This window comes from Heliangelus exortis, chromosome 1 (genome assembly GCF_036169615.1).
Source record: "Heliangelus exortis chromosome 1, bHelExo1.hap1, whole genome shotgun sequence".
Taxonomy (NCBI): Eukaryota; Metazoa; Chordata; class Aves; order Apodiformes; family Trochilidae; genus Heliangelus; species Heliangelus exortis.
The window spans coordinates 42360335-42382588 of NC_092422.1; the positions used below are offsets into that span (position 1 = coordinate 42360335).

Consider the following 22254-nt stretch of genomic DNA (forward strand, 5'->3'; position numbering starts at 1 on the left):
GCCACTGACAGGCATTGTCTCAGTACGAATGTGGGATCTTCCACATTGTTGTTCTGAAATTCTTGATGTGGGCTCACATCTCTGCTCAGCTGCATGATTTAACTAGTTACTAACTCACTGAAGTAAAATTCCTTCCAGATTTCGATATTAGGATGAAATCCTTTACTGTAAGGGTGGTAAGATGCTGAAACAGGTTGCCCAGGGGAGCTGTGGATGCCCCATCCCTGGAAGTGCTGAACGGGGCTTTGAATAACCTGGTCTTGTGGGAGGTGTCTCTGGGCATGCAGGGAGGGTGGAAATAGATGGTTTTTCAGGTCAGTCCCAAACCCAAAATGTTCTATGATTCTATACTACCTACAGAATCTGGACATCTTTAACTTTTTACAGAGATTTCAAGGAGGTTTAAGATACTGATTACTAAGGCAAAGTATTAATTTCTGAAGGTTTCACTTGTAATTATAGTACGATTTTTTTCTTAAGCGGTAGCTTCCTTGTTGAAAAGAAGGAAATAGGACATGGGGGAATGTGCCTTTACAGCGGGGAGGGCGAGCTTTACAGCTTCACAGCTTAATGAGACTGCTTAGGAAAGCTGACAAAAGCAAATGGATACCAGGGTTTTAATGATAGCACTTTTAAATCAGCAATTGCAAGCCACTAAACCACCTGACTGCTGGTTCTCTGTAATACAGTAACCTTACCACTGCTGACTGAGAAGAATGGTGACCAACAGAACACTCAAGAGTCCTTTTGTCTCTCTTGCTGTCCTGATGCAGACACCCGTTCACAGTAGCTTGGATTAGAAAACTGAACAGAACTGCACAGCACGTTTGTGGGAGAAGTTTTGAGCAGACTTTGAGAGCGTGGTGGTCTGAGCAGCAGGCTGGAGGAAGGTACAGGTATAAAGTCAACCACTCTATTATCCAGACCCAGCCACAGGTTGCCAATTGGACCATCCTGCTCCACTACCAGCAATGCCTAAACTACCCATCTCAAGGGTGGTTATAGTGAGTCAGTGTTTGAAGATTGTAAGCTACATATATATCCGTGTTGCTAAGTTCTGGTATGTTTAAAAAACTGTCAATAAGCAGCAGTTAATCCGCTTAGTAAAAGAGCCAAGACTGCAAGAGCCAAGACTGAAGTGAACTGTGGCAAGGGAGCAAGTTATCTGCACTGTGAAGACCACGACCTAGCTGTAGAAAGCTGTATTATCTTAAAGGAAATACTCAAAAAATGTTTATTTGTAATGAGTGATTGGTGAAGACTTTGAGACATAGCATAAGATGAAGGGAAAGGAAGTGAAGAGGCCATGAAAGATTTTAAGTAGAACATTTGCTCACAAAGGATCTCATCTCTACAGGTGTGTTTCTGTTCAAGGAAACTTGAAACGATGAGCTGAAGGTCCTGGGACCATGAAAAAAGACACGGATGCAGGAGGCACTCAATTAAACAGAAGGAAACTTACCTTTTGGAATAAAACAGCAGTAGCAGCAAGCACACTGGGATGTATGGATACTGCAAGCATATAGAGTCACATATTTAACCAGCAGCAGCATAGTTAGTCTGATACTGTTTTCCACTGCTTTAAGAAAGGAAAATTGGAATAAGCACAAAATAACACAGTCAGCATAAAATGGGACGATGCTTTTCCTTCCAGCAGTGAGTGCACAAACTGCTAAACTAATGAACTAAGAGTTTCATGCCTTTTATTTGTGATGTCCCTAACACAGGAGATTTTGTGACTATATATGGGTGCATAGAGAAGAGATTGCAGCTGACATTTTGAGCTAAGACAAACAGAGCAAAGATAGTTCACGACTGATTGTTCCAACAAACACCAGACAATTCTGCAACGTGTATCCAAGTCTGAACTCTCCAGTTTTCAACTAGCTGTGTAAAACCCTCCCACCCAAAAGCTTTGATTTTTAGTTTTGAATTGCTTACTTCTTTTTTACTTCACTGTCACTGTTTAAAAATTAAATTGGAACGCTTTAGAAGAAAAAAGGTCAGACATCTTTTTGTAATGAATCAAAATTACAAATATTTTATTGGTAATTTAGTATGTTTACACTGTCTGAACCACAGAAGTTGTTATTTTAAGTGACCACAGAAGACAAAATATAGAATCATTTTACACAGCTATAAAGAACAATTAAAAATAACCAAACTTCTAAACATTATTTCAGTGTGCAACATTCTCTTGCTAAGCCAGCTGTGTGTTGAAAAAAAGCTTTTTGGGACACTGAAATTCCCCAGCTTAGAGCAGATGCTCCACAACCATTAAATTTGGCATTTGATTGTCTGAGGTGTAGTACCAGTGTATCAGCTCAGTCCACCCAGTCTGAGATGCCTTCTCTTACCTCTGAGAGAGCTGAATGCAGGCAGAATTCTCAGCAGCTGGGGAAGTAAAATCTACCCCCTACCTGAAGGCCAAAACACAGAAATGTGATGCAGTTTCCTACAAGTTTGTTTGGCTTCTTCATTTCATTTCAAGACATTCTGTGTAAACTCTTCAGGCCACTGGGACAGATGACTGACTCTGTCACACCACGCTGGGCAAGAACATCAGACTCCTATAAAGATGCAAGTGCCTCTCTGCAGTTGTTCAGCTACCTGTGAGCCCCTGTTTGAGACTAAAGAGAGCCTTAACCTGTTTGACCCATGAGCTGGATTTACCTTCTTTTCCTAACATTTCTGAACACATTATTTCACAAAAAACCCCCCCAACAGTTTAATTTTTTTTTCTTTTTTTTAATTCAGGTAGCAATGTCAGCTTGTTTTTTTAAAAGAGCTACTGCCGTGCCCTAATTCTGCCCCAATGGAATTTAATGGTTAAACATTCATTCATTGATTTCAGTGAATGGAGAAACAGACCTGTACTGGGGGCTTTAGAAAATGGCTGTGCTGAGCATTAAGAGATTTAATCTTAGCTAGATTGGTGTAAGAGCAGAAATTTTCAAAAATTTCATTAGAGGAAATGAGAACTTCAGTAAAAAAATACTGAAAAAAACCTAAACCCAAACCTATATATTAACTCCAAAAAGTGGGCAGTATATGTGGTCTGTATTTGCAAAACCTAAACATCTGACTTAGCAGGACTTGTCTTAATAAACAATTAGTCCAGGAAAAAAATTAAAAATATGTCACAGAGTTGCCAATAAAAGTTATATTTTAAATAAAAATAGCAATAATATACATGTACAATATTTTTAACGATACGACTTGATGAAAATAACACTGATCAGTATGAAACTTAGGATTTCACTGGTTATCCATCCTGAACAGATGAAACTCATTTCACAGAAACAGAGGCACACAGGGTGAAGTGAAGAAGTGATATTCACGGCTCACCATGACAAAGTTACCATGGAAGTTAAAAGTAAAAATGTAAAGAAGAAAACTTTAAATAGATGTATAATATAAAAGAAGTTCAGCACTGTAGCAGTTGGGTGCAGGTGTGCAGAAAGACAGTGACAGCAACAACCTAATGGTAGACAAGAGGCACACTTGCACACTTACTCACACTCACACACACGTGCCCATGCTCAAATGCATGTGCATAGGTTCTCAGCTTGATTATACAAGCACAGAGTCGATAGCTTGTGATGGGGGCAACACCAGGAATGGGGTTCACCTCTCCCATTTTTAGGTGTCTGCAAGGTAGCTGTGGCTATCTATAATCAGATGAGATGAAACCCATCTAAGGTAGAAACATCAGCTGAACATTTTAGTGAAACTGTTGCCATCCTCTGTGTATTTAAGGCACTTTCTTAAAAAATCTGAAGTTAATCAAGACTGGAAAAAAAAGATTAAAAATCCTTGCATGTGAAAATTGGAAATTAATTTTAAAAATTCCTGAGTTTTGATAAATATTTTTATTATCATAAGAACGCTGTGGCTACTGAAAACACGCTTTTTATAAAAGCTTGTTATACAACATTTTTTCTTGAAAAACTCATGCCTTAGTGCACAAAATATGTTTAATAAGTATTTGGGGGCATCTGTAACAAATTAATAGGAAATGATAAGCCAAAAGAATGACCTGCCATGTATGCACAATACGTGCATTGCTCCTGGCAACACACCTCATGTTTACTACAGGCATTTTTATTTTTCTGTTTTCTTACAGGGTCCTGCCCATATTTTAATACTTTATAATTAATTACGGCTCACTAAACTATTTACAGAAGCAGAAACTCATCACACTTCTTTTTAGGCCCATAAATACAGAAGCAGAAGGTATTTTAAAACACTATGAAGACAAGTGTGCTACATAGTACTGCTCTCTAGAAATACAGTTGGTGAACTATTTTCTTTATGAAGACTTAAATCTGAATGACAATAGAAGTTCAAATTCTCCCTGTTTTTTCCCTGACTAATTTTTTTCCCACCTTCTATTTCTAAAGGATTTTGCCCCAAGACAGTATTTAAATTGCAAAAACAATGCAAAGTAAAAGTATCTCAAGTAAAGGACTGTCAGGTTCTCGAATGCCCACTGTTTACACAGGATAGAATAAATTTTAATTCGGTTAAAAATGGCTGATTTATAATACTAGCCACTGTTTGTATGGTTCCATCAGTAATTATATTTTTAATTTATAATTTAACACTAATTATTAATGTTTGCTTGTAGTGTGTTTTTCTCTCTTCCACTGCCATGAAACATGAATGACACAGAAACAGTGAAATGGATCATACCCCAAGTGCTGCCAAATGCACTGAGCATGCACAGTCGTTAAAGAACGGTATTTACAGAGGCCTTGGGAGGTTCCTTATAACAACAATAGGTAAAAACAATCATCAGAGATTGCATCCTTTAATAATTTCATTAGCTACTGTTTTAATACCTCTGATAAAAAATTCTACTTTTTTACATTTAAACTTCTGTTACAAATTATTTCATGTTTTAATAAAAAATTAAAAAACAAACAATAGTGATGGTAGTTAATTCACTTTATAATAGATAATACATTGAGCTATATATAATAATGGCTTTGATCCAATTAACGTTAATTATACTGCTTAGTAATTACAGTGACTTCAGTTCCTACAACTGTTATAGAGAATACAAATGTTCATTTAATGTACAGGAAGCTGGGATCATTTGGAAGTGCTGATTCAGAAGTATTCAAGTGCTAACAATGCTTGTTCTTGATACTCTTTTCTTCATGCTTCATAACTGAGGATTTCATAAAAGTCCATGGTTTTCAACACGACACAGTTTTGGGCTGTCTATTTTTGTTGTTGTTGTTCTTTGTGTGAACACAAACCTAGATTTTTTTAACATTACCATCTAGTTAAAGGTAATTGCCACTTTTACTTAAAAAGGCACCAGGATTAATGTAAGGAAATATACCTTTATGAAGAGCTGTACTTGTTACTGGAGCGGATATTATCGTATCCGTGATCATTAGCTTTGAACTTTAAACAGGACTGCCTTTCCTCCAGGGACAGCAGATCTTTGGATTGGCACCAGCAACACAAGCATGACTGTTGAAACAAAAGGAATAGACATTTTCCATCATTTTGGTTTGCACACATGGCAAAATGCACTGAAACGTTCTCTACAACTAAACACTCCCTACAGCTACCTGAAAGGAGGTTGTAAGGACGTGGTGATGGCTTCTTCTCTTAAGTGAGAAATGATAAGACTGGAGGAAATGGCCTGAAGTTGCACCCTAGAAGGCTTAGACTAGATATTAGGAATAATTTCTTTCCTTACAGAGTAGTCAGGAATAGGAATGAGCTGCTCAGGGAGGTGGTGGAATCACCAGCCCTGGAGATTTTTAAAAAACGTGTAGATGAGGCACTTCAGGACATGCTCTTATGGGTGATACAGATATAGTGATACTATATATTTTACTGAGGGTGGATGTCCACAGGTGGATGAGTTCTTCTTCAACGATTACAATTCAGTGATTCTGAAAATGAGGTTATGTTCTGTATTTGTCAAATGGCCTCTAAACTTGGATGCTCAATTAGCAATCAGAGTGCTGGAGGGCAGAAAGAATTATGCTGAGTTAATAATGGCTATACTCATATCACATGGAGGCATGTCTCCAATTCTAAATGTTGAAGATGATAATAAAAATTGCAACTCCTTGTTGTCCTTTCTTTGATAATTTTTTTTTTTTTTTTTTTTTTAAAATGCATGCACACTGATCCCTACTTTCTAAGCAGGATTCTCAGGAGAATGATAATACAGTAATTTTGCTGATGCTGGCATTTGGGTGCTGGAAGTCCATCTGAGATCCTGCACACCCACTTGATTCCACCCTCAGGGTGCTAGAGATCTCTTACGTGCTCTCAGCAGCCAGGGAGCCGACAGGGAAGATGAGACAGACACTAAAGCTTCTGCAACATGTGCTCTCACAATGATGTGGGAAATACTGACACTACTAGATGTAGAACTGACTGGCTTCTGATGGAAAGATAAAGCCAGAAAGGCATTTACAAAGCCAGGCAATAAGCCTAGCAGAGGCCAATGGTTAAATGCTTGGCAAGAAAAGAAAAATCTATGAATTTGTGGTAGGCAATGTAAAAAAAAAACTGGTATAGTGTCTGAAGGCAATAAGAGGCCACAAAAGAACCCAAATCTGGACATTTTCTGAGCAGACATAAAGGCTGAAGAAATCATTAGCTGCATGTGATCCTGAGCATCAAATCCTTTGTGGACAATTAGTGCCCTGGACTATAAATATAAACCAAGGCAAAACCATGAGGGTCTGTCCCATAAAATGTGGGTGACTAGGAAGGGACAAGTGGCTAATTATCCCCTCTGCCTTAGGTAACTGCTTACTGATTCAAGGGGTTTAGTCAGGATGGGGGAACCTGGGGTCAGTGTCCTCCCTCTTGGGTTGCAGAGGATATGGCTACGTGAATTTCTGCAGCCCGATCCGAGTCTGCTTTGTCAGTGCTCTTGAGGTGGGTGGGTGCCAGCTCTGGTCAGGAAGTGATGTGGCACTGATTAGCAGGGTACCAAGAAGGTTTATTTGCACACCCATTTGTTTTCTCTTTTTTAAGCCTATGAATCATTAGATCCTTTCTATGTAGCTTCAGCAGGAGAGGGAGAGAACACCTACTATAACCCAGGTAAAACTGAATGACCGTTTACAACACTTTGTGAGAATTAAGGAATGAATTTGACTGCTGATGTCACCAGCAGCTCCCAGCAGCTTCTTACCTTAAAGCAGTTTTGGAATCTCTTGCTCACTAAATACAGAGCTATGGGATTGATGCAGGAATTCAGTGAAGCCATGTTAATACCAATGTAGTCCATCACGAGAAAAAAGCTGTGTGGAAATTCAAGTAAATGAGACACTTGGCAATTGCTCTGGAAAGACTTAGCAGAGATTTACAACTATGAAAACTAGACTCTGATTCACTCAACTGAGACTAAATATTAAATGTAATTGTAAAGGGGTTATACTCAGGATTAGCCCATGGAGGTAACAATTGTGTTCAATAATAAGGTCTGAATGAGTAGATGATTCTCATGAAAGTAATTTCAGAAGATTCAACCAGCTTAACGTCTGGGAGAAAGCATTAATAAGGTTCTATAGCTAGATTTAATCCTAGCTGTTCTGTTGGAAAGAAAAATGTGGACAGAACTTTCCCCTCTGCCCTCATAATGCCACAAGACAGGGGGACAGTCCCAAGAGGGATAAGGAGGAAAAGAGGGAAACAGGAATTCCTCACAATTTTCTGATTCTGCTACTGGATTGAAACCAGTGTTCCAGATGAAGAAGCAGGGAGAACTTCAGACACCCATAGTAAGATAGTTCATTAAGAAACAATAAAAATTTAAATCTGGAAATTAAAAAAACTTAATTATTTGGAAAAATGATTAGACTGGATATTAGAAGAAACTTCTGCATTGGAAGGGTTATCAAACGTTGGAACAGGCTGCCTAGGCAGGTGGTTGGATCACCATCCCTGGAGGTGTTTTAAAGATATGTAGATGTGGTGCTTATGAACATGGTTTAGCAATGGACTGGGCAGAGTTAGGTTAATGACTGGACTTGATGATCTTACAGGTCTTTTCCAACCAAAATGAATCTATGATTCTATGAAATCCAAATATGCTTATGGAGAATGTCAGCAGTGCATAGGCATTTTATTTCTGCAGTCTCACCTTAAAAGTTCACATCTGTTGGGGTCCTTCTGATCATAAATAGTGAGTTTCAATATTCTGCTTAAGTGAAGTGGGAGCCAACACAAGGCAAAAACAAGAACCAGACAGAACACAGTTTTGGCTACTTCACGTCTCTGAAAAAGAAAATTGGATAGAACAGAGTTATGGTTTTTGTCTCTCTTTTGATTGCTGCTGTCTTCTAATATCCAAATGTTTAATAAACAAAATTACAACCCTATCAAAATTGGAGCTAAGAGAACATAAAATACCTTGTTTTCTTGGAATATGCACTTAATCTTTCTGTTGGTTTAGATGTCTTGCACTGATTCTCTAACTCCAGTTTTTAAAAGTATGAGTAACAGTATGAAAAAACAAGCACATGGAAACAGTAATCTAAATTAAAATGAAGAACACATTCATCTCCTCAATCACTTTCAAATACCAGCTTGTTTTCTATTGCATTTTCTTTTGCTTTAATCTCAGGTATTATTTTAAATACCTAAAGAGATTTCAACCATAGCTTTAACTAGGTAAGAGGAAAGGAGCACAAATATACATTATAGACCAAATGTAGTTCAATTCCAGTGAGGTATGATGTTTATGTCTAGTGAACTACTAACCTGGGATGTATTTTGGAATGTGTTTTGCTTTGCTAAAATACAATGCTAAACTCACTACAGTTCAGCATGAAATTGCTTCAAAATTAATAATTTTATAGCACCAGCTTCTAGATTACAGCACAACTTCATTACAACATATCTTCTTTAGAAGAAATAAAAACTATAAAACCTGAAAGATTAACATCAATCAAGAAAGAAACTTGTGATTGTCAGTTAAAACTTTATATTTCTGAGGGCTCTGATATAAATACATATATATAACTGTTTAGCATCAGCATTCCTAGGAAACTTCTTCCTAGTAATCTTGAAGTTGTTATACAAGAACAGAATAATGATGTGGAAGTAAAGTCAGTAAAGGTATTATTGCCATCTTCTTTACAGTCAGTGGAGTTGTCAGGGATAAATTTTTACCTGTTTTAAGTGGTCATTTAAAGCAATCTGCATCCCACTTTTCTTTCGTAACATCTCACAGGTCATGAGTGTGTAGAAAAATGCCGTAATAGCCAGTGGCAAACAGAAGTAAAAGCTGAACAGCCACCAATCTTTAGCCTGCTTGTAAAACTAGAAGAAAACCAAACCAAAACAAAAACATTATTAGGTATTTAAGGCTTAACATTTTTGGATGTGTGCTATAGCTAATTGGTAGTGAAAAGCATCTCTATAAACTGTATGCTACAGATGAGAAAACAGGACAAGAGCATAATATGCTCAAAGCCCACAAAAAGACAAAAGTTTCTGAATGCTCTTCCTTTAACCAGTATACTTCAGAAATCTGTCTGTATTACATTTGAATGTTACATTTACCTACATTTCACATGCACTTGCACACATTGCAATCCACACAACACTGAGAAGATCCAAGCAACTGTTCCGGAGATTTTATACAAGTCAGTGTCTTACCATCATAAATGATGTTTTCTGTGTGGGGTGAAGCAGGCAGATTCTAAGATCCTTTCCTCTGTACTCCATTGTAATCATGTCAAATGCAATAGCTTCTGGAACAGCCAGTATCACTGATATAACCCAGATCAGGACAATTTCAACAGCTGTCCACTTTGGCACCCCGATTCCCTTAATGCGACTCCAAGAAGCGACTGCTCGGTACCTGAAGCAACAGCACACGTTCACAAATTAAAAGTATGAGAAAATCCACCTTATTTAACTGGCTTAAACTCAGATTACTTTTGTTATATCAGCTGAGTGGAAAGGCAAAGTTGAGCCAATGCCCATATTGAAGAGAAATTATAATACAAATTTGATGAAAAAAGTGGTCTTACCTATCTATACTGAGGGCACACAAACTCAACACTGTGATGCCCACTGATGCCTTTTGAATGAAGGGTACTAATTTGCACATTTCAACACCAAAGGGCCAGTCCTCTGCAAGTAGCTGTGAAAAGAAAACAATTACAAATGAATCATATAAAAAAAATAAGGCACAAAGCTGAAATATCAACTTTTGTCTTGGTTGTGTTTTGCTTCCACTGCTTAAAACTTAGACAAGAGGAACCTTTTCACGAGGAAGCCTCCAAGGTTTGTCCTGAAAATTAGGCCTTAGCTTCACAGTCACTCCCTGGCTGGTCAAGGATATGTATAAAGGTTTAGTTGAGATTTCTTAAGCCCTGAAAACTTCATTCATTTTGCTTCTAACTTCACTACCCCAGTGGTGGCAAAGACGGAGCAAGAACTTCCCTTGTCTTTGTATTGGCTTTTTCTGCCTTGACTATTCATTGCTGTTCTTACAAAGTTCAAAGTCACTCTTCATTTACTAGAAATACAGAAAATTACTTGAGGCTAACCAGAAAAGGGAAAAAGCCATGTGAAGATCTGGGCTTGGTATCTAGGGTCCCTCAGATGAGAAATCAGGCAACACTGGAGAGTTATATATCCCATAGTTTTGATGACCATCTGATCATGACAGAAGGGGCCCACTGGATACTCAGGGAGCTTAAACAGCTAGGTTGATCTATATATTTTGCAGCAGGTAAAGATAGATCAGGTGAATCGCACACTGAAGGTCCTTATTGACCAATTTTCCAGTGATTCTGTATAAAAATACCAAAAGGACTATCTGCATCCTGGACACCCCTGTAAGTGCTGTGGAATAAAGAAAACAGGATATGGAACTTCAGGTTGGTTCAATTGTATTTTGGGTCACATACTTTAATGAAAATCTTCTGTCACATGCCCTGCATTTTAGCTGATTTAGGGGACAAGACATAGGGGACATAGAAAGCACCTTCCTCACAGCTGATGCTATGAACTCTTCGCCTGTAGCTTCAGTTTAGAAACAATCTTTGTACTCTGCTGTGAGCTGCTCTAATAGATCAAACACACCACAGCAGCAGCCAAATCTCCCAGTTCCTCATAAAAAAACCTCTCCAGAAGAGAGGTTATGCCAAGAAATAGTCACAACTGTTATACACAAAAGTAAACTTTCTGAGTTTCTGTGATTAGTTACATTATCTAAGCTGATCTCTGTTTTCCCTAACTTTCTTCAGATGGGGCCTTTTGGATCTGTTGCAGATAAGAGGGCTCCAAAATGGAGAAAGAAGAACACAAACTCACTAACTACTCAGAAGAGATTAGAACACCAACTACCCAGAAGAGATTCCAAAATCTTTCCCTTGGATGAGGCCTCCTCAGACATCTTAAGAGCACTCCAAAATGTAACAGGAGAGTAAAGAATAATTATAAGTACCCAAAAGAGATTCCAACACTTTTCCCTTGGCTCAGGTCTCCTTACATCCCTGTTAAATGAGATGGTGGAGAAGAAGAGATAGATCATCATGCTGTATAGATTCTGCTGCTAGGGACCAAAATGATTGAAGATGGCCACAGAATTGCCTGCTCACATTGGTTTGGTTCATTAAAGTCCTTATGGATAAAATTACATGGTGCACAGAAGCTTTTGAAAAGCACTGATATAATGTGAGTATCTTTTTATTTTAACACAAAAAGAGTTGAGCACATTTCATGACCCTGTGCTTTTGGAAAGCCCTATGAAGTGCCCACCAGTATTTTCACGTACAAGAATACCTTCAAAAATTTGCTCTGGTCCTTTTGCTAAAATGAGATCTTTAAAAGAACAGCAGTGGAAAAACTGTAACATGGCCCAGCTTATGTCTATTTCTTCAATGATCTGTTGAAGTAAGACAAAGAGCATTATGGATCTGCAGAAATGAAGCAGAAAAATATATTCTAAGGATTTATGTTTCTTGAGGATTTTATGGAAAGTAATAAAGCAGAGGAAGTAGGGATGAAGTTGTAATAACCATACAGTATCTTTTGATTATGTGATGTGGGAAAATAAGTCAGTCTGTAATTAAAGTATTTTCAGTAAAGCCTCTCCCCAAGACTTCTTTTGAATTGTTGTGAAGGGGTGACAGTAACAAACACATTTAAAAATTGCAATGTGAATAATTACAGGTGCTCTAAATGCACACTCTAAAGAACCAAATGACACCTGGACTAATTTAATTTATACCAAACCAGCAGTGAACCTTCAGCCTACCACCACACCTCACTGATATAGAAATCAAGGACTGGGTAACGAGTACATTGCCTACATACCTACTACTATAGTACCTATTGTATATTGTACATGTATATGGATTCAACCAGAGATGGCTCATTAAAAAGCACCTAAAAATATTTTTATTATTTATTTAACTAAAATTCAGAACTCTGGTCAAGTTGCTGGTGGCAGATTCTGTTGAAGACTTCTAGCTGCAACTACCTGGTGTATGTGCAAGACACTCCCTGTCTCTCTTCCCTAAAATCACAGTGCTTCAGCTGCGTGTTGGAGATTTCCCCAGACTAAGGCTTATCTCTCAGGCAGTCACACCTGTGCTCCAAGATGACTGGATTTGAGCCAGCTCCAGTTTGGGAGACATTTGGCTGGATTATACTGGGGCTGCACATGAGTGAATATGATTTACTGAGAGAAAGGGTACATTAGCTTGGGTTTAGCATAACATCAAAATATCATTTGCATTCAACCAGCTTAAATCAGGGGCGGAATGGACATGCAGCTGTCTGCACTGGATTGGGAAAATACTTTCTTTATCTCTTGCAGCTGATGTATTGTGAAATTTGAGCATGTAAATGTGTGAGTCACAAGTTTCTCTATCACAGTTTTGCCAGCAGCTAATGACATGCTTTGCAGCAAAAGCCTGAAAACATTGAGAAAGTAAAAGGAAAAAAGTAGAATGTTTTAATTGCTGAACTCTGTTTTCTTGTTGTTTCTGTTTGTCTTCTCTATTGCTATCTCCTCAAAAGCATTGCCTTGAAGTGCAGTGAGAATCCACTGTAAAGTGTTTAGGAGCATCATGGTGGGGGATCAGTGGACTGCTCAGGGAAGTGGTGGAGTCACCATCCCTGGAGGTGTTGAAGGAGAGACTGGATGTAGCACTTAGTGCCATGGTCCAGCTGATGTGGTGATGTTAGGTCATAGGCTGGACTTGATGATGTCAGAGGTCCTTTCCAGCTTCAATGATCCTGGGATTCTCTGATTCTCACAAGTTACAAGCAATAGACCAAAAGGAAATGGCCTCAAGTTGTGCAGGGGAGGTGTAGATTGGATATTAGGAAAAATTTATTTATCGAAAGGGTTGTCAGGCACTGGAACAAGCTGCTCAGGAAAGTGTCCAAGTCATCATCCTGGGAGGTATTTAAGAGATGTGTACATGTGGTGCTTAGGGACATGGTTTAGTGCTGGACTTGGCAGTGCTAGATTAAAGGTTGGACCTAATCATCTGAAAGGTATTTTCCAACCCAAATTCTGTTCTATGATTCTATTATCATATTTGTGGACAAGAGCAATAATTATTTTTAATAAGTACAGATGTAGACTAATGAAATTTTGTAGGGCTAATATGATTTCCTCATGATTTGTAACAGGGTATCTGTACAAAGAGAGCCATTTTACAAATGACAAATGACTTAGAGACATATGATACTGCCAAGTGGCAGCACGGAGAAAAAAAAATGTTGCATTTTTGTCAGTAAAATGCCAAGAAGTCTACCACTGGCTGCATTCTGAGTGACCTTTTCCAATGTTTTATTGTCACATATTTTATCCAGGCAAAGTTTTCACTGATAAGCCACAGAAATGTGTTAAAGATGAAATTAAATAGACTGAAAGGGAACACACTGCAGAATGGAGTGAAATCACACTGAGAAGAACCTGTACATCTGATGCACTCCTGCCAAATACTTTCTCATCACAGATGTGTCCTTAGACTGATAGGAAAGGTGCACAGGTATGAAAATAGCACCAAGAGATGTTTTGACTCAGAAACACACCTCTGAATTACAATTCTTGCCCTAATTTCTCTTGGTTCTGTAGGAAAATAAAGATGTTCACAACCAGCTGTTGGAATATGCCAGCATACATGAACACCATTCTCTGCCCCTGATGGATCAGCTGCTGTGGCCATCAGCCAGAAAGTTGATGCCATGGCTCCAACCTGCTACTGATGACTTTCTCCACTCAGGGATGAAGAAATAGCAAAGGGTGCCCTTATTTATGCTGGTGCCCTAGTCCTGAGCAGTGAATAAACACACAAACACAGAACAGGAATTTGTTCTTCCTCTTCGCTGTGCCTTTGTAGCAAGTCTAGTTCATGGGATGACAGGACTCAATTTTTGTAATTATCAATTGCAGAGTTACATGGGGAACCAGATATGCTACTGTACACCTAATTCACAAGCAACAATTTTTTTTTTTCCAATATATCTGTGGAACAATTAAATTCCAACTAATAGAATCTTCATCTGATGCTTTTGAGATGGAGAGATATTTTTCAGTATTTCATGGGAGCAAATATTTTTCAAAACAGGAAATTTGACCAGGAAATTAAGCTTATGGACAGGGGTAAGTCAAACAAGATTTGAAAACTCATTAATACTTAACAGTATTGTGATGCCAGAGTAGAGATCTTCCCTCTAGACAAAGAAACTTATTTCCCTTTTCCTAGTTAAACAAATAATGTTTTATTTATCTACCAATAAACAGTGTAAATCTTAATATGAGGCATGCAATTAGTTTCTTTTTCTGAATCTTCATTATTAACTTTTGCTTGGAAATTTTGGGTTTGGTTTTTTTTTTTTTTTTCCCCAAACGATTAAGACCAGGTGATATTACACCAACATCTTGAAAAAAGACAGAAACCACATAAAGTGCTGTCAAAGTAAAACATTTCTGCCATTTCACAGTCCCAGTGAAAGGGCGGCAACAAAAGTGAGCATTAAGCAAGCCATGATGCTGTCAGGTTGGGAAGCATAAACAGAGGGTAGGAGCAAAACAAGAAGAAAATTTGTTTTGAAAATTGTCACATGCATCTTTTAAGTGAATGTATACATAAAAAATGTATGCATAATGAAAACACTGCTCTAACTTTACAAATCCACGCTGATATCATGTAACATATTTCAGATTGGAGATCCATCCTTAAAAAAAATGTGTTCTTTCAACAACCTACAGGCATTTCCAGTACCCCAATATATTGGACCTCTAAGTAGATTGCTCCCATCTAACTACAGAACAAAGTTACCCCCCATTTCCTGGAGCATTCAGATCTTTCTGAAGTGCTTATCAGCTGCATTTGTTGACCATAAAGACTACCTAAGCAAACTAAACTTCTAATTTAATATGGGCAAAGATCAATAAACTTTGTGTACGAAATTCCAAGCCCTCAAGTAAGTGGTTCAGATGTTGAAAAAGAGGAAATAATGCATTTCTGCCAATAAATGGTTGTTACCTTTCACACCAGAAGGACCACTGCCAAGAGTTGTAAAATGGAATACAAAAGGAGTTTTCTCAAGTTCTTCTTTCCTAAGTTCTTCTTTTTTTTAAAGTTCCCAGAGTTCTTTGGAAAGCTGAGAAAAGATTGTCTTTACCATGATGCATGCCCTACAGCTACTTGCATTACAAGAGTTAGTAAAATCAGCACAAAGACATTTCCATGAAAGTCCCGCCTTTTCAGAGAACAGCTGGATTAACAGAGGCCAGTTTGCACCTGCATGGGATTCAAAGTACCTAATCTAGTCTTTCTTATCTTTCCAGTGCTTGACAATGCTCTATGTTGATTATATTTTTTTTATGTTATGTATTTTACATTACTGGAAAAAAAATGCCTACAAAGCTGCCTTTGGCCTTTGATCATTGGCTTGGATAAATAACAGTTTTTGTTCCTTCCCTGGAACTTTTTTTCTCTGCTCTGCCATTGTGCTCTGAGATAAACTAACCTGTGACAGCATTTCCAGGTAGATATCATTCCTCAGTCATTTGTGTCACAGCAAATTGATAGCCACTGTTCAGAAAGCTACACAAGAGTGCATGAAGCATAGGATGTTCCCGCTCAAAAATCCATTGGAACATGGCAATAAGTTGGATTTAACAGAAGAGGATAAATATTACAAAATGAGAGACAGATATGCTGTCCATACATCAGAAGAGAAACCATGTTATTATACTATTTGGTTATGGCTTTTATAATTCTATCTTCCTATCTCATTACACATATTTGCATGAGAGGCAGAGCTAATGTAAGGTTGGAACTTCCAATCCTGATGTTGTTTTGATGTCTTACACATTAGAATTATGAACCCCTCTGTCAGCACAACACGAGAGCAAGCCTTCCAGAACTGCAGATCTGTATTATCAGGTGTATAAGCTACCACTGTCTCGTCTTCCAAAGATTAAGTGCAGAGAAGGACATAAGAAGCTCACTGACCACCGACCACCCCCACACCCAAGTAATGACAATTTTGCAAAGCATCTAAGCTGCCATAACATTCCCTACTGCAGAATGAGTACCTCAAGACTTTTCTCTACTTCCCATTCTGCAGTTCTGGGGATACAGCCAAAGCCAGATACTTTAACCAGATCCCTGAATGCCAAAAAGGTTCTGTATACTGGACCTGCAAACCCCTCAAGCCCTCATTTCATATCCAGTTTCCTGACTGTGCGACAAATTCCAATACTTCACATTTTCTAGTGGGTATACTGATCAATATTCAGATTTATCATGTGTATGTTACACAGTGGACTGCATTTGTCTAACAATCTAGACAACACCTGCTTTTATTCAGAAAGCCTCAATGTAACAGATGTAATTTTTCATCTGTGTATTATTTTCAGCTACTTACATATTCACATAACTAGTCACAGGGGACAACTTTTGCAGTTATGCCTTTTAATAGCTTATAAAAGGCTGCTCTTAGTGTGAATTCTGAGTTCTCTCTCTTATGGGTCTGTCTGGAAAGCATTCACAGACACTTTCACACTTTCTACTGCAAGTGTTGCTGAGTAAACTGCTGGCATTTTATTAACATGAGAAATTCACATTTTTTCACACACTCATCTTAACAGAGCAGTTCTGAAGATCTGTTTCATTCAGTTTAAAACTGCTTCAAATTGCAAATTTCAGATGCTAAATGTACTTGATTTACAAACCAAGCCTTTTCACTAGTCTTTGCCTTTCTTCCACAGTGGTGGGTGATTCCAGTCAGTTTTTGATTGCATTACAGTACTTTCCCTCACGAGTTGACTCTGCAGGTCGACTTACATGGGATGTAGAATTGATAAAAAGTTACCATTAACTCAAATCGCATGCAAACTCCTAATTTTGATTAAAAAAGCACAATTTCTAAGAGCTGTTGGACGGTTGTTTTTTCTTCGCATTTCCAGTAATTCAAAAATCCATTCTTAAAACAGCAAATATTTAACTCACTATTGCAGGGGATAATAAAATTTTATTACAGGCTCTTAAATAAGATGAGTAGCAGACAATGGAAGATTTAGCACCTGAGAGATATTGCTCAGCTCCCAGCTTTATGAATGGCATAATAAAAATCCTGGACTTGCAGCTATTTATCTGTTTACAATCTGACCTTTTATTCCTCCTGTTCCAACCTACGCATAATGATACACTTGATGACATTCAACCAAGATAAGCACTGGTGTATTATTGCATGTTATCCTTAATTTAATTTTGAAATAATGTCATCGAGACTGCAAAGACTTGTACTGAGCAGCTGCTACTGACTTAATCGTCTGGATTTTTCCGAGAACAAATTAAAAAAATCTTTTTTTTTTCCTCAGTAATTTAAAAAATGCAGATTTTTCAAAAGTGTGATTATAACTATTTTGTTTTATAAGCTTCAGACTCATTCAGAAGGGTACAAGCCTCTTACAAGAAATACAATAAATGAAAGTACCAAAACTCAAAGTGCAAGGAAAGTACCAATACTCCAAATCAAAGGACTCCCATGTAATCCAAATTATTTGGCTCATTAATTTAACATGGTTATGAGGACTTCCAAGTTCCCCACTTTATAATACTTCAGTACTTTAAAAGGATTGAAATACAGCATTCTGCCAAATCAACATCTTCTGGGAGTAATCACAACAGGTACAGACTAAATTCAAAACCTGTCCCTTCAACGTGGTTGAAGCTTAAACTGGCAGACTATGCTTTAAAACCATGTGTATGAAGTGTAATAGGTGAAGCCTCTCATGTTCACCTGGTGCAGTACCTGACGGATGCTTAAAAGACCCAGCCTGTCAACTTTCAGTGCATAAGATGACTTGTTACATCCAGCATCCCTCTCAACAGCGCTGATCCTTAACTAACGGCTGAATTCACCAGCCCATCGAATTTTTAAGGACAACCTGAATGCTAGCTGGGGAGACAGAGGTTGTATTCCTTCCTTGGCAAGCCTTATCACGTCAAAGAGCAGAGTAAGGAAGGTGCAAGAAGAGCAGGTGCGGTTCGCTCCCTTCCCGCTTCCCATGCCGCAACACCGGCCAAAGGCTTCGCAGAGCTCAGGAGAGCATCACGCCTCTCAGTCTCAGGATGGACAGAACTAATGCAAATCACTCCGCTGATTTATCTTGCTATGATATATCATTATAAAGCTCCCATGCCGCCAGCGATTGCAAAAGCCCATGTGAAGTATACAGCTAAATCTGCCCCGGTTGAGCATGAGGGACTAAGGGGTACCTACAGGACAGGCTCTTCTGTGCTCCTTTCTCCGTCTTCGAGGGAAAGAAGGAAAGCCATGAACCCACTGCGCATTTCTCTACCGCATTGATTTCCTCTATCCCTCGAGCGGAACCTGTTCCCGGGTGACTTTCAGATCTTGACCGCCACTTCTGCCCCATTCCCAGCCCGGAACGATGAGGCTGGGACTTGAACACAGAGATGGGATAAGAACGGTCAGCATCTGACCAGAATACCATCCTCCTGCAGGATTTTGGCATGAGATTTAGTCCCTGGGTGCCTCCCAACCAGAAGCGGGGCGCGTTTCCCCCCGGTACCCGCGGCGGTGCCGAGACCGGCGGTGAGCCCGCCGCACCCCCGCCCCTGCTCCCGGACCCATCCCCGGCTCTTCCTCACCTTGTAGACGTTGATGGGAATGTCGATGATGATATGGAGCAGGTCTCCGAGGGCCAGGCTGGCAATGAGGATGTTGGGGCCGTTCCTCATACACTTGTTCTTGTAGATGATCCGCAGGAGCGTAGAGTTGCCGATGATGCCCAGGACGAAGACGAGGCAGGACACCACGGTGTTGATGTATTTAAAAGTCTCCTTGATTTCCGTCTGCCCCGTGCACATGGGGGGGGAGCCCGAACGCGGCCGTCCGCCGGCCGGCCCCCCGCCCTTGGGCAGCGTGGCCGGGCGGGAGGCATTGGGCTCGGCGCCCCGCACCGCGGGGGTACCGCCCGTCGCGTGCACCGCCGGTGGGCTCTGCCTGCCCGGGCCCGGCGAGCGCAGGGAGCTGTGGCCCTCGGCGGCGGTGTGGTAACTGAGGAGGATGAGGAGGAGAAGGAGGACGGGCAGCCGCCACGGCCGGACGGAGGGCATCGCGCTGAGGCTCGGCCGATCCTCCGCCGGACGCCCGCCTCCGTCAGCGCCGACCTGCGCGGAGAGAGGGGACAGGGCGTCAGCAAGCGGGGACACCGCGCCCCGCCGGTGGCAGCCCGGGGACGGAGCCGGGGCGCTGCCGCCGCCGCCGGACGGGGACGGGCTGTGGAGCCGGCTGAGCAGCGCCCTGGCGGAAAAAAAAAACCTGCACGGCGGCTGGGACGAGGAGGAGTCCCCGCCGGCTAGACCTGCTCTGCCCCCCGCTCCTCTCCCCCTCACCGAGCCGAGCGGAGCCGAACCGATCCTCACCGCCTGCCGCCTGTGGGGCTGTGTCTGCCGAGCGAGGGAAACGCGCTCCGCCGGCTGCCGCGCTCCGCGCCCCGGCTGGTTGCCCGCTCCTGGAGACTGGTTGCCCGCTCCTGGGGCCGGCTGCCCGCCGCGGCTGGCCGGTGATGGGCGCCGCGGGTCACAGAGGCAGGATGGACGGGCGGGCTTTTCTTGCAGCAGGACCCGGCGGCCGTCAGTCGCGCACCAAACTCCGTGGCCAAAGCTGAGCCAGCGCTGCGGGCCCCCCCTTTTCTAAAACATTCAACCGCATCTGGCCCATCAGTCACGGCCAGACCCCACCCGCGCCCTCCTCCCCACCCGCCCCGCCGGGCCCGGCCCAGCCCAGCCCGGCCCCTCGTCCCGCCGGCACTGCCGTGCCTCCTCCTGCTGCCCTCAGGGGTCTCCGTCGGCCCCAGCGCTCCGTGACTCGGTACTTACGGGACGATCTGATCTACCCTGTGACCTGCCCGCCTCGCCTTGGACCAGGTTGCCTGTAGCAGCCTGAAGAAATTAATATTGCAGGTTTTAAAGCTATTTTTTTTTCCAGGTCAGAAGGGTTGTTAGGAAAGGTTTTGGCATTGCTAGAGGATGTCTGCGGGGAGGAAATGGGCTTTTCCCCAGCCGTCTTCTCCGAGACCTCTTTTTTTATTTCGGACTGCAGACAGCAGCCCCCTCGCACATCCAGAGTGGCAAAAATGCTTCTGCAGCGCCCTACGAGATTAGCGCCAAGTCTCAAAGCACTGCACAAACCGGGTTACTTTGTATATTCTTAGGTCAGAAATAGTGTTTTTACTGTTCTAAAGCGGCAGTCATCGAGACTGGCCATCTGGGTACCTCTTAGGGCAGCCTTAGCCATCTCTCTGGTCTCCCCGAGCTCCTTCCAGTCTCCGCGCTTGCCAGTGAAGGGTGAGGAAAGGAGCAAAGGTATTTGTGCAGGATTTTGTGGCCACCAAGAACAGCTTCTGAAGACTGGAAACAATCGCATGGCTAAGTAAAAAGAACTGAATTTAAAGCTGTTTTCCACATCTCCAACTACACGTCCCTGATCTTATTAATTAATTTATTTATATTTTATTTTAATCATGCTGGAAACTAACCATAAGCAGAACATGAATGTATAAATGCTTCACTGCAGAAGTTACCCACTCACCTACCTTACTGACATACCCATAGGGGAAAACCAAATGTTTCTTTCAAACCTCTCCCTAAAATTGCTGGTCTGTTCTATCTCATCTTTCCAGCATCTCCTGCTAACATCTTCTTGAGCTGCTGAAGCAGACAACCCTCTACTCATTAGCCTTTCCCTCTAATTTAGCTGACATACTCATATCTTTTCCCTGTTTTACATTTTAGTCTTTGTGAAATAAAGGCACTGGAGCTGTACAAGGGTAGCTGGATGTTGACTGCACTCCAGCTGGAAGATGGATCTTTTCAGGCTTTATCAGACTCTGTTTAGAAGCACCAGGGCTGATTCCTCCACCAGTGACAAAAGTGGGAACACTTAATTCACCCTGTAGTATTGCAAGTCCTGGTGACTTAAAAGTCTTTTCAGTTTTCACTACCTACAACTCCAGGTAGTTGCTAATACCTGAGGCAGATTTACTCTGTATTTTACAAAATGGGTTTATGTGATAAAGCGTCTAAATGGCTTCTGGCTGCCACCAATTTGTCTGGACCAAGATCTTTTTGTAATTACTGGTGGTTATGACAAATAATCGATAGTAAAAAACCTGACTGCTCACTGAAATTATGGGTTGGACAAGGAAATAAAACTAAGTTTACCACCCTTTTTGTTTCTACTCTGAATTTTCAGAGATAAGAATATTCGAGAAATTAGGAAGAGCTTCTGCTGTGGTCTCCTTTAGTTAAAAATTGAAGGAAAACAGTTTCACAGAAATTTATGTGAGGGTTAAGCTAATACTGTACTAAACAGTGAAAGCACAGAGGCTGTCCTGGCAAACTGACAGTAGCTTAAATGGAAAAGCAGCTAACAAGATTAAACTAGATGGCAACAAGAGAAAACCATCTGTAAATATAATAGAGTGGTGCCCCATAAGTGGCCTTTTCTAACTAAGCTATGTAATACGTTCCTTACTGAACTGTATGGAATTCATGATATAAGATTATGCAAAGTGCTGCTAGCATCCAGCTTTTTTTTTTTTTTTTTTTTTTTTTTTTTTCCCTAGAAAGCAGAAATAGTCTTTGTCTTATGGAAAGTTCACTTTTGTCTGAAACTGGGAAAGCTGGACCATTTGAAAGACCCCCCAGACTGACACTCATTTTATTATGTTCTGCACTTCCA

The 22254-nt window shown here is 40.7% G+C and overlaps 1 protein-coding gene across 2 annotated transcripts; it reads right to left on the reverse strand.

The window, feature by feature from the left end:
- Positions 1-2012: 2012 nt before the first annotated feature.
- EDNRB (endothelin receptor type B) lies at positions 2013-20200 on the reverse strand. Of its 2 annotated transcripts, none has more exons than XM_071741510.1 (8): positions 19905-20200; positions 19158-19679; positions 10029-10141; positions 9652-9856; positions 9163-9312; positions 8132-8265; positions 7181-7289; positions 2013-5487 (listed from the first exon to the last, which is right to left on the reverse strand). In XM_071741510.1, the coding sequence occupies exons 2-8, from the start codon at positions 19623-19625 to the stop codon at positions 5356-5358; spliced, it is 1311 nt and encodes a 436-aa protein (XP_071597611.1). In that variant the 5' UTR covers positions 19626-19679; positions 19905-20200; the 3' UTR covers positions 2013-5355. The 2 variants fall into 2 exon arrangements, with proteins under 2 accessions (XP_071597611.1, XP_071597603.1); XM_071741502.1 differs by having other exon boundaries at positions 19935-20056.
- Positions 20201-22254: the final 2054 nt, after the last annotated feature.

Excerpts from the sequence above, each read along its gene's own strand:
- EDNRB (XM_071741510.1), bottom strand. The coding sequence starts at position 19,625 with ATGCCCTCCGTCCGGCCGTGGCGGCTGCCCGTCCTCCTTCTCCTCCTC. Across the intron at positions 9,857-10,028 it reads TGTGCCCTCAGTATAGATAG|GTACCGAGCAGTCGCTTCTT; the intron begins GTAAGACCACTT and ends CTGTTGCTTCAG. Across the intron at positions 7,290-8,131 it reads AACAGATGTGAACTTTTAAG|CTTTTTTCTCGTGATGGACT; the intron begins GTGAGACTGCAG and ends ATTTCCACACAG.